Source organism: Passer montanus, unplaced genomic scaffold (genome assembly GCF_014805655.1).
Source record: "Passer montanus isolate IOZ18808 unplaced genomic scaffold, ASM1480565v1 scaffold10, whole genome shotgun sequence".
Taxonomy (NCBI): Eukaryota; Metazoa; Chordata; class Aves; order Passeriformes; family Passeridae; genus Passer; species Passer montanus.
Window position 1 is genome coordinate 541,313 of NW_024356505.1, and position 13,127 is coordinate 554,439.

The 13,127-nt window shown below is 39.0% G+C and overlaps 1 protein-coding gene across 1 annotated transcript in view; it reads right to left on the reverse strand.

Moving 5' to 3' along the window:
- GLB1 (galactosidase beta 1) overlaps nucleotides 1-13,127 on the reverse strand; it is a 43,340-nt gene that overhangs the window by 22,288 nt on the left and 7,925 nt on the right. Inside the window, exons 2-9 of the mRNA XM_039708018.1 lie at nucleotides 10,864-11,033; nucleotides 5,042-5,192; nucleotides 4,687-4,747; nucleotides 3,805-3,899; nucleotides 2,389-2,569; nucleotides 1,150-1,208; nucleotides 162-283; nucleotides 41-81 (exon numbers count right to left, since the gene is read on the reverse strand). Coding sequence (XP_039563952.1) covers nucleotides 41-81; nucleotides 162-283; nucleotides 1,150-1,208; nucleotides 2,389-2,569; nucleotides 3,805-3,899; nucleotides 4,687-4,747; nucleotides 5,042-5,192; nucleotides 10,864-11,033 — 880 coding nt within the window. The remainder of the gene's footprint in view (nucleotides 1-40; nucleotides 82-161; nucleotides 284-1,149; nucleotides 1,209-2,388; nucleotides 2,570-3,804; nucleotides 3,900-4,686; nucleotides 4,748-5,041; nucleotides 5,193-10,863; nucleotides 11,034-13,127) is intronic.

Below are 13,127 nucleotides of genomic sequence, written 5' to 3' on the forward strand. Positions count from 1 at the left end.
GCTTGCCTCCACCAATAGCATAATTTAAATAATTTCTTACCATTCCAATAGGCAAAGTTAGTCCCACCTATAAACATGTACCTAAAAAGAAAAAAAATCAGGTTTTGCTGAATTGGGAAAAGAAATCCCCCAAAATTAAGCTCTACTGAACACACACTTACAGGTTAACGTTAGCACCACTTGCCAGGATTTCATTAAGTGTTTTAGCTATAGTTTCTGCAGGCACAACAGAATGACGGTGCCCCCAGTGATCCAACCATCCAGTATAAAACTCAGAATTAACCTGAAAGGAGGAAGGGCAAAAGAGGAAGGGAAAACATGAAGAGGGAACAAGAACAGAATGCAATGTGAATTAAGGTTACTAAATGTAAGAGGGAAGGGAAAAAAGGCACCTTGACTTTGAGCCATTTTTCAACAGCTATAAATACAGCAAAGTACATACTAGATCAGTCCTTTTCAGCAGACTACATGCCAAAGGAATTAAAGGATTGTTTCAATAATTGTATAGGGGCATTTTGAAAACAATTGCTTAAGCATCAAAGAGTATGGTTTTCCTGGGAATGTGGCAACAAGGATGTGTTTCAGATGCTTGGCATTCAAATAAATGATGGAATCAACATATTCTCTGCAGAATAGCATACACAAACTGGATGTAATGTTGCTTTCTAAACAACTCCTTAGCACAGAGATAATCTGGTACCCTCAGTGGGCTTTCTCCCTTTCTCAAAATGGCTTCTAGTGTTCTCACATCCCACTATAGCTTGTATGAAACCTCCAGGGTAGCTGAAAACAGGAAACAACTTCTAATCTGCCCTCTTAATTCTGCTTTTAACTTCTACCTACACACATATCTCACTAACTTGTCTAACCATCCTTAGTGTTTCCGCTGCTTTGTAAACACTTGTCTTAGCAAGGAAAACTACTGAAGAAAAATCATTACTTTTTGAGACTAAAATAGCATTTTCAGAGCAGCAGTTAATGTGGATTTGACAACACAGAGAGAAGCTCCTCTATTCACTTTTTCTGACTTGGAAATTATGTCTTCGTCAACAGGTCCCTAAATTTGTTCAGTGCTCTGCTCTCAACCCCTCTCTAATTAACAACTTCAAGATTAGACATGATACAAAACGTTTAAGTGAGAACACATACCAAAGGGCCCTTGGGTTCACTGCTCCTTTGAGCTAGGAATGCTGCTGTAACATTGCCACCTATAAACAGAAAGAAATAAAATTGGGTTGCTATATCCACGCTTTTCTGGGTCTGTCATTTTATTGAAATTGGTGTCTTATCTCCCTTCCAGCCTAGCAAAAATCATGACAAGAAAGCTGCTCCAGCAAACACAGGAATCAATACTTTTGATTCTGATGTTTGACTTGCAAAACCTATTTTAAATATATACATGCACATATGCATGCCTGGGTATGGGTCTTTGCTTTTGAGACACATCTTTTGAAAACCCAGCTTTTCTCAGAAATGACATCCTGGTACAAAGAAGTCTGAGATGCGTCAGAATTGCTATTGATCATTGGAAAGTCTAAGTCTGGGGTTACGTTACCAAGGCTACGGGGATGAGTAGAAACCAGGCAATCTCTAAAGAGGTGTTTCACTTTTGATCACTCCTAGTGGCTCAAGCCACAGTGGCTGGAAACAACTTCTCTGGTGAGTGACTCACCATTACATATAGGATACACATGAAGACATCCATTGAATTTCATTCAACTTGCAAGAAAACAGATCCCTGCTAAGCACATGTGTTTGGCTGTAGAGAGAATAATGTATAGAAGAGGCTGCACAATAAAAAAAATAAAAACATCTGTCTTGGAGTTTCTTGTGCCTTAAGCCTATTTTGTCAAGTCCATGCAGTATATAAACATTTAAATCTTTAACTCACCTATCTAAAGGATACTCTCTGATCTCACTATTAATGCTTAGCCATTCTTCAGACCTATATCACAGCAAATTGTAGTAGTGTGCACATTTCTAATGATGATCTTCAACAGTACTTTTTTTCCTAATAACCTCTGGCATAAAAAGAAATGTATTTGGATGTCTGGATTCCAGGACACACAGAGGACATTAAAAAACCACAACACCAAAAAGGAATATTGAAAAAATCAATGCAAACTATTATTGCAAATTTTTAGGAGATATGTGTTATGAGCAGCATAAATTGGCTATTCATGATTTTAAGATGCAAGGAAGTGATTATGACTTTCTAACTGGGTGGTCATGGGTGATTCTTGTATGTTTAAGAGCATGTCAAATACACATAAATGCCTGTTACCCCATTTAAACAAAGCAGGCAAGTTTGGCAAGCAGTCAAGTAAGTTTGTCCTGCCACAAACACACAGAGCTCAGAATTTTTGGAATCAAACAGCAGTCTCCAACCTGGAGCAAAGTCCACTGTTGCATAAAGACCCTGGAGAGCCCCACATTTCAAGTGAAACTGGCTTGCACCATCAGTTGTGAAGAGCACCACCTCATCCCCAAGATGCAGGCGAAAGAGCTTCAGAAGGAAGCGCAGGTAGTCGTAGTCGCAAGCAAAGTAGCTTCCATACTCATTCTCTACCTGCAGAGTAAAAGCAAGTCAGGAAAGCCATAGCCAATTCATTCTGCATCTGGTAACAAAACAGAAAGCACAAGTCAAACCCTCTTCTTTCTTTGATAGCAATAGTGAAAATGTCATTTTAACTCCAGATCTGAAGAGTATGAAAAGACAAAACTCATTCCTCTCAACTGTACTTTACAGTGGAGCCATCACTGTGCAGACCTAAGCCATTTTCATTCAAAATTCTGCCCCCCAAATAAATTATCTACTTAGCTACAGTGATCATAATACAGCCACACTATTAAAATTTGAGATCTATAACCCACCTCCCAAGCAGACCAATAAAACCATAGAACAGGTTGCGAAATGATCAAAACTGCAACAACACTGGACATTCAGAACAGAGACATCTACAAAGGGCTCACATGAACCACAAAGCCTGAAATGGACTCAAAAGGACTTAAGGGAGAACAACTGTGCTACTACTGGGAGGTACACATCTTGCCCCTTTTTCCAAGGAGATGAACTTTTCAGCTCCAGATACAATAGGTTCCAATCCTGAAGGTTATTTCTGAAAATCCTGTTATAAGCATCTTATTTCTGCCAAAGAATAATTCTGCCCAGTGTTCTGCTCAACAGACAAAACACACTGTTCAACAAAATTATCTTGGGCATATTACAAGAAGGGTCTCTTATCTCATCCTGTACCAGTTTGAGAGTTTAAAGAAACTGAAATAAAGCTTTGTTATGATCAAATACTATAAATATAGGACAATCACTCCCACACATCTGTCTAGAAGGAGTTTAGGACAGAAGCTACTCACCATGAACACACAAAATTGTGCCCTGAAACATTTACAACTTAAGTTAGATGCTAAATTAGGCTTACATTATACTGCTTTTGCTTCTATCTAAGGGTATTCCTATTCCCCTTTTTCCTGTCAGATTGTTTCAGGAAACTGTATGCATTTTGGCTTTATGTGAGAATTGCCACAAACCTCAAATCTAAAAAGCTACACAGCTTCCCTCTATTGCTTTATACAGCCGTGGGAAACAACTTTGACAGAGCAGATGAGAGCTCTTGGAGTCCTAGAAACAGTGGACTCAGTTCTTTAGGATACGGTATTTCATCAGAATCTTGCAGCTACCTGAAACTTAAGAAATACCTGTGACACCACCACCCAAGACTAAGTATGTCTGCAAGAGCAGTATAAGCATTCATGCTGCTTGGGTTCATCTGATTTTCAGAAAGTTACCTGCACCATGATGATTGGACCTCCATTTTGATAGAGATAAGGCCTCATCTTTGGCAAAAGAACACCCATCCACCTCTCTACTGCTTCCAGGTAATCTGTGATACACAAAGTACACATGTTTCACAACTTTTCTGCCTTTTACTAATTTTGTTTTAAATTATATATGGGTCATCTTTATGTAGGGTTCTAATTATGTAAATTATGAACAGCATTTAATGAACAGATTGCTCTTATACTGGAACAAATGTGTTCTTCTACTTGTTCATAAATGCTTCCAGTACAGTTTACTAAAAAGTAAAACATTTAAATACTGATGAACTTGGAAAATCATCAAAAGACTTTGTTACATCTCACACGTTGCCCTAATACATTTCAACAGGAAGACAAATTCAACTGTTGATCTATGTACTATTTTTTAAATAGATAATTTAACCATAATCAGCAGAACTGAATTTGGATATGATATCTATAGATTCATCCCCTACATTCACTCCAATAAACATATTACTCTCCTGTCTCATCTTATTCTTAAACAGGAGTACATGAAAATGCTGTAACTCGTTCTGGATTGCACACTGACCAGCAAAGAAGGATCCCCATTATGAGTGGCTGTGGCAAATCCAAAAACCTCAAAGGTGAAGCTGTATTTTTCTCAATGGTGACAGTGATTCTCCTCTTGGCACCAACTTGACAATACCTCAGAAACTTCCTCCCCTACTTTGCTCTACACATTTTTTGAATGCACACTTCTAACTAAAAGTATTGAAGATTTTACTCACAAGAAAACTTGAGCTGAAATATGAATTATCTAGTAATGGCCTCAAACAGAAAGTCGCCTTGCTGCTACAGTGTATTTTTAATGGCCTTTTCTGATGCCTCTACCTGAATCAGAAGACCTGAGAACAATAGATTTCTTTTCCAACAGCCATGCAGGAAGACCTCCCTGGGAAAAGAAAGGGAAACAGTGACATATTTAGGAATCCTAAGAAGAATTTAGCCTCTTATCAAGACATATACTGAGACAGGAAAACTGATTTTCTATAAGAAAGTAGTAATTCCTAATGAAAAAAAATACGAAGTAAGTTTGTATTGTAAGAAGTCATTCAGGATGCATGGATTTTAATACACTACAGCAAGACTGTTGCCTAAGGATACATCAATGAGTAAGTCTGTCTACTTTAAGAAATACTTGCACTACATTTACCCTAGAAGTGAGCTGTTACAAAAGGTTGTATACCATGTCCCATTCTGCACAGATGTAAGGTCCAGCTCTCAGGATAACAAGCAATCCAGTGTCATTGGCAAGCTGCAGGAAATACTCTAGATTTTTGCCACCAAAAAAGTCATACGTGCCCATCTGGGGTTCGTGGTAGTTCCATGGGACATACCTATTAAGAGAGAAAACCACCTTCCATTAGGAAACTGAGACTAAACCAGAATTCTGGAAAACAACTATTTGCACAACATGCTCCAGAGACCAATGATGCTACTGATACTTCTGATCAGTAGAAGTCAGGAGTAACTCTCTGGCCTTTCTTCTGTCAGGTATTTCATATGGCAGAAGGCATTAAAATTAACACTGAAATTAGGGTTATGTCTGCAGGAGTCCCTATCAAAGCAAGAACAGGTTCTGGTAGTGCCATTGTGAAACCATGATGCCTGTTCCAAAATTAAATAAACAGTTTTTAAGCTGGTAAGGCAGCTGGCAGCTGTATAGTGGTGGGAGGTTGATGAGGAGATGAATGTGGTAAACCACTCATGAAGAAGAAGGCCAAGAACGAGCACAAAACAGCACGTGACCCTTCATGAATGGATCACCCAGCCTGCACAGGGCACACCAACCAGGCTGACAGGTCTATGCTGCTGCCATTGCAAAGAATCTGAAAAACACCTAAGCCTCAAATGATATTGCATCTAGGTCCCAAAAGTTTTCATTGACCAGGAACAATGCAAGTTCTGGAAAACCACCACTGGAAGAATAATTAAGTTAAGAAATGTTAAATGCCCAAGAGCTTGGACAAAGTAAAGCTTGATTTCAGCTAAGTAATAAAGGTGCCAAACAAGCAGATCACCACTTGAAAGAATACCTCTCTCCTACCTCTAGGACTCAGGAGACCACAACCTCAGCACAGAACATCTCACAGAAATAAAATTTAAAAAACCCCACCTGGTTGCAAGACAACAAAGAAACAGTAATCTACCAAATACCATGAGCTGTGTTGTAGCTGATAATCCCTGCTTGACAACCGTGTTTTGTTTGCCATGGTACTAAGTGGCAGTCTAGCACAGACAGACTAAAATTAGGGATAAGTACAACCCGAGCAAGGATTCAAGGGAATGTGAAAACTCATTCCTCTAAAATTTCTAAAATTCCCAAAACTGTGTCTAGTCAAGCAAAGATCCTCTAAGGCAATACTTTCCTTGCTGCCTGGGTCTGTTAGTATGTTCCACATTTAATTTTGCAAAAACCACCGAAGAGGGAAAGAAAATCCCTAAACCAACGTTTTCAATAAGGAAGAAAAACAGGAACCCTCTCATGAGTACACTACTAAAATAGCCATACACAGACAGACATGCACATGAACATCAAATACAAAAATTATTGTCTTTCAACCTTTGTGAACATTATAGCATCTCAAATGCCAAAAATTTTAAGCCTCTGTTTGAAAAGATAAAGCTTAAAATTTGAGTGCCAGGATGGAGTCAAAGCAATGCACTCAGACATCAAAATTCAGATTTTTCCCTCTATGTGGTATATTTTATTTCTGTGTCAAGCTGCTCTAATTGTTTCTGAAGCACAATTAACTCACCTGTAAAAAAAATTACGTGTGCATTTAATGAATATATGAACCATGTGAAAATATACTCATTGTTACTTGTTCAGTAACAAGTCTTAAGGTTTAAATGCACTTAATACTGCCTGAGGTGAGGATGAAAGGGTTACTCCATCCAGCTCCCTTATGCTCAAGAAGGAAGAAGATAGACAAATTCTTCCAGAAAAAGTTTTCATTTATGTCACATGCTTGACCACAATACTGGAAAAAAAGCAGATACTAGCAGAGAAAAAGGGAAGAAGAATAAGAAAAAAAACTATTTGAAACTGTTGTTTTATATAATGAATCACGATAAAAATTTATTTTAAACACTGGTCTAAAAATGGTTACTAAGACACTTTAATCCCCTAATGTATTTTCTACTGCTAGTGATGGTCTCAAATGGATTCATTGAAATTGTTATCTTTAATGAGTATATTTGTTACATACATTGTCAAAATTTACGGTCAGTTGTTAATCCTGTACTGCTTTAGCTACAGAATAATGAACTTATAAAGGAAACTCCCATCCTTTTTCGAACTGGAAATATGGTATTGATTCTGTATTTGAGTTTGCTTTCAATTTACATACAATTTCTAAGCTTTATGCTATAACCTTCCTTTCTTTAGAAGTCACAGCTTTCCTCTCCTATTTCAGAGATTATCAACAGGTAAAAAAATCACACTTTAACTTCCTTAACGTACAAGATAATTCTCTCTGTAATACCAGGGTGGGGTTTTTTTAATAGTGTAAAATTAAATAAATTGTACTACTTTCATCAATGAGCATGCTAGTTAAATTACTCATATATGAGTCTTTAGAAACAGTAATTTGTGTTTAAATATTATATATTCCATATTCTAAACAGCAGCTCCTTCATAGAAGGACTTTGCACAGGTTTACACCTTTCTGTTCTTTAGTCAACAAATAGAGTAAAACAAAGAAAATGCTCAACATTCTTTAGCTTTCCATGAGCCTGTAAAGGCAACTGTGGATTCTTCCAGGAAGCATCTCCACTGATCAGTAAATCCTGTATACATCTTCTACCCCATCTAGTGGCAATTGTTTATCTGCTCTGCGCAAAACAAACCCCAAACCTCCCGTGCTTTCGAGATGCCTTCGTCAGCCAGCCCAGTAAATCCTGTATACATCTTCTGCCCCATCTAGTGGCAACTGTTATCTGCTCTGTGCAAAACAAACCCCAAACCTCCCGTGCTTTCGAGATGCCTTCGTCAGCCAGCACTCATTTCCAGCTGGTGACACTGCTCAGAAACTGAAAACAAGGACAGTTACCTGTGTGACCAGACACCTCTGCTGAGGTGGGGAGAGAGCTCCTCAGCATGCTCCTCCACCACCTTCTGGGACATCACACCAACCACAACATTAAATTTCAACCTGCTCTTTAGAAGAGGTAAACCTTGATCTCTTAGGCTTTAATACAAGATCAAGCTTACTGTCATCTGTTTCCTTATGTTCTGTTATTGCTTAAGATGTTACCAGGTGCAGGCAATTACACTCATGTACTGACTTCACCTATTCCAGAGACCAGGAGGAGCTGCTGCCTCAGTCATGAGCAGAATGATGCATCAAGGCACAGACAGCCTTTTGGAAAAAAGGCTGTAGAGAACAAGAAGGAGAACATGTCTGGTTGGCTTTATCCACAAGGTATTTACAAGCACAATCCTATAATATAAGGATCCTGTTTCCCTTGAAGTGGTAAACCTCACTGGGAACGCCTTGATAAGAACAAGGAAGGTTCCCATATTTCAAATTATAGCAGGACCATTCCCTGTCTTACGAAAAAAAAAACAAACAAAAAAAACCCAAAAAAACAAAAAAAAAACAAACCACAAAAAACCCAAGCAGCAAAATCACAGTCTTCAGAAGAGGCCTCAAGACTGGGAGTCCAACTACCACAGTCTGCCATAAAGTCTGGCAGTGCTGCTGCCCATTCATTCCAGAATGACTTTGGAAAATTTGTATCTCTGTCCCTTGCTAGCAGTATTACTGATCCAGGAACAAGAACAAGTATGCAGAAGCAGAAAAAACAAAAACCCAATCACATAGATCAATTTCCATTTTTTTACCAAAATCACACAAAATCATGGAGGATTTCTTTGGGATAATATGAATACTTATAGCTTTATCTTAAATAATCAAGAGCAGTAAGACTTGATTATTGGCAAATTTCAAAGAAAAACAAAAGGGGTTTTTGGTCAGTGGTACACTTTTTAGCATCACGAGAGAAAAAGAGAGTGATTCGTGTAAAATGGAAAGACACATGGATTTGATTCTTGCAGAATATGCAAGGCACAGGAACATTTTCTGCTTCTAAAGTACACTTTCTGATTTCTCTTTCACTATGGTAGAAAAAATCCAGACGTGAGCCATAATGGGAGAGAAAGTCAAAGAATCAGTCTGCTCTTAAAAAACAAGAGGAGACTAATAAAGCTGTTATGATGTGATCCAGCAGCAACACCTAAAGCCACAGTTGCCATAACCACTTGCCAGCTGCACAGCACCTTTTGTGGCAAAACAGACACAGCTCAGCTCTCCCAAGACCAACAGAGTTCAGCTAGCACCAGCAAAACAACAAATTTTCACGCCTTCCTGCAAAACAGTAAAGCAGAGTAAGAGGTCTCAACAAGGGATAAAAAACAGAAAAGAAAGAAGGAAAAAACCCACCTTGATAGTGGGAGGTCACAAATTAAGAGGGAGAAAGCAACAAGAAAAAACCCAAACCGGCCCTGCAGCAATTTTGCCATTTAACAAAAGTAACGAGGTGAATGGAAAAAAAATATTACTGTCTCAAAATGCCAGTGATGCATCAGAGACATTAAAAAGCAATTTAAAAATAAAAAGAAAAAAAAGGGACTGTTTGAAAAAGCTGGAAATGAACAAAGGGCATTGAACACACATGGATGTTGGGAGAAGGAAAATTAATCAGAGACATAAGGGAAGTATGAGACACTATGGATCATAGAAGTCACTGATCACAGGGTCAGTCACAGACTGACCTTCAAGCCAGACACCAAAAGGCATAATTTTCAGGTCCACTTTAAATTACTTTTATTTCAGCAAAAAGTAATTACTTGGGCAAATCCAGCAACCTGAGCAAGTGTGTTGCTTAATCCCATTGCTCTCATTAATGTGTGCAAAGACAGAACTTGATTCCTTAATAGAAAACAAACAAAAAAAACAACCACAAAACCACTCACCAGAGAGTGACTGCATCATCCCAACACCAGCAAGAGTCTTAAGATATGCAAAAAACCAGAAAACCCTAAATTTGGAAAAATTAAACTTTTTTTTCTTTCCCTGCTGTCTGTTCTTCACTGACTAACTCTGACTAGTCTCATCCCCAAGTGTACAAAGCAACCACGCAACTTGCAGGTCTAACAACAATACAGATTTCAAGGGTGAGAAAGGAGTGGTGGTACAACACTCTTACCGAGCCTACAGGCTCTGCACTGTCAGAAGATGAACTTTTTACAGAACAAAAGCAGGTGGTTTCAAAGAGAAGCTTTAAGCCTTGCAATAACTTAAGAAAAGGAAACAAACCTGTTTGGGAATTACAACAATTGCCTGAAAAGACTGTGCCTTACACATGACCATTTCCCTTGTCAATGAAGCTATGGCAAAAATAAGAGAAAGCTGAATTTTGTTTTAAATTTGTGCCTCATCTGTTGAATTAAGTACACAACCAGGTAGAAAAGACAAAAAAAAAATGGACTAAGGGTTTTGCACACACACAAAAGAAAGCAGTTTAAGCTTTTTTTTTTTTTTTTTTAAAGAAGTACACCGAGTTCCCCATCCATTTATCTAAATTCAAATGCTTCTTGGGTGATACCAACCCAGGCTGTACTAACAGGTTATTGTCTCCTCACACTTAGTCTGCCTTTTGACCAGAGAGTACAGTGTCCCTGGCAGAGGCAGAGCATGTACAACTGTTCCATAGTTGCCAAAGTTCATAGTCCAACAATTTATTTCAGGTCACAGTTGCACCCTGGGTTGTGAAGCCAGAAGTGCTGCCTATCATCAGGGAAACAGACTGCTGGTCACAACCTGCCCAGCTGCCCCCATTTATGTGGTCAAAAGTCATCCTGTACCACCCTTAACTTCTCCAGAGCTTCCTCACCTATTACTGGAAAAACAGTAAACAAGTAACAATGGCAGCATTCCTCTTAATGACTTCTCAAACAGCTCCCAGGACCACAAATCACCTGGAAGGTCAACAGCTACTCACGTCTGAATGGCATCAAGCCCTGCCATCTTCATCTTCAGCAGGCGGTCTTTCCAGTAATACGAGGGCACCCGCGAGTAGTGAATGCTACCGGAGATGTAACGGAAAGGTTTCCCATCCTTGACAAAGCAGTTGGAATCATAATCAATCCCAAAACTCCTCTCAGGTACATTCTGTACACAAAAACAAAACAAAACAAAAGACACGGTATAATGTTTTTCTGCCTTGAAAGACACCGAGAACAGGTTATACAACATCTGTGGGTTGTCTACAATAGAAGATACAATGGTCCTAAAATAAGAGATGGTGAATGACTTTCCTCTAGCTATCTATAGCCCACCTGAGTCTTAGCACAACAAATCAGCAAAAGGGAGCCAGTGCAATGTGTCACAGGATGAAAGAACAAGGAAACTAGCAGATATAGTTCAAAGAAAACACACTCCCTGTTGAAAAATGGAGGACAAAATTGCTAGGCCAATATGCCTAGCCCCAGACTGTCATTAAAAAGAGCAACTGAGATAACACTTTACAATCATTGCAAGACTACAAACTCCAAGGAGGAAGACAACACCACATTCCATCTGCAACAAAGGCATTGTTTTACAAAAAACCTAAAAAATGTAGTGCAAAATGTCCAAGATACACATAGTAATTCAAAACATTTTGCCAACAGTGAACAAGTGAAATTGTGTGGTGGACGTGTACCAACAGGTATGAGTGAATACAGCAAGGAGCCAGCAGGGAAACATGAAAAGCAAGGAGCTGCCAAGTGCTGCACAGCACAGGCTTTTTATGTTTATTTCCACAAACATGGACCCATTCTTACAATTACTTAACTTTATTAAGATAAATAAATCTTGATTCAACAAAGGTATGGGCCTGTCAGGTCTCTCCAAAATCAGGAACACACAGAATTCAGAAAGACAAACCAACTGCTCTGGAACAAATGCAACTCAAGAGTTGGGATTCTCCATAGGAAATTATGATGCTATAGTAACTCCAGGCTGTTAGACCTCAAGCAAACTATTGCTGCAAAGGATGTACAGGTACGTACAGCTGCTTACTTCCTGCTCAATTTAAATGTGACTTTTTCCTGATCTTTCATTTATAACCTGCATCTTGATGGCTGGGCATGCTGCACTAGGATGGAATTGTTCCATGTGTACCCATGAAGGAAACTATTCACCCTTGCAGACACCAAACAGATGTTTCACATTCTTCAAATGTTTTTACTCTAGGGCGCTGTGACAAGTCACAGCACTAATGCAGAGCTAAGTGCTTCAAAATGATCATAACTAAGGGGAAACTGAAACCAAACACAACAACACAGAAAAGAAACCAAAAAAAGCACCACTATAGATAGAAGCACCTTACACACTAAAAGGCCATTGTCCCTGGAAATAAGGAGAGGCAAAATAAATTGCTGTGGTGTCCCTCTGTAAGAGGATTTTAGCCTCCTCATTCAAACTAACCATATCGAGTGGTCTAGGGAAAAGACAGTTCCATTAATGGCAGAGAACTGTTGAGATCAGGAACATAGGAAAATACTGTTTACATGCCCTCAGGGACAGACACTTCTGGCAGAGAGCCATGGCTATCTTAAAACAGTTAAAGGGAAGTGTTAATTATGAAAGTGGTAATCATTGAACCAGTTACCATTTAGAAGCCAGGTTTTTTAAGCTGTGGCCATAGCTGTAAATCACCTTCCCAACACATACACTTCCTGACACAGTGGTACTACGTGGCTGAGGGAGGAAGCTACCAGAATACTTCGAATTCACCTCATTCATCATCCATTGTAAACAGACTTCCTTCATGATCAATTCCTCAGCATTACTTCATTGCCAGTGGATGATCCAGGGCTTGCAACAAAAACAAGAGAGATCTCCTCATGAATTTAAGTCTGGCTCTGCCAATACTGTATACTCACCGTTGTGAATATGCGGGGAATTCATTCCCCCTTTGTCTCCCTAGAAGATGGGGTAGTGGCTCTGCTTGTTTGGTAAGCAACACAAACAGTACTGTTTGGGGTCCCACTTCCTTCATACCAAATCACATCAGTGCCCAGATGAAAATTCAGACCCTTACAGGTAATGGTATCACATTGCAACTTACATCCTCAGAGCATACCCACATGAAAATGAGAAGAACTAAAGAAATTGTCCTTGCTTAAATCAATAAGAGTTTATTTTTGCAACCTTAATGCTATTTCAAAATTTGATAATGTGCATGTCTCTTGACACAAAATTTTTTTCCCATCTTCAACA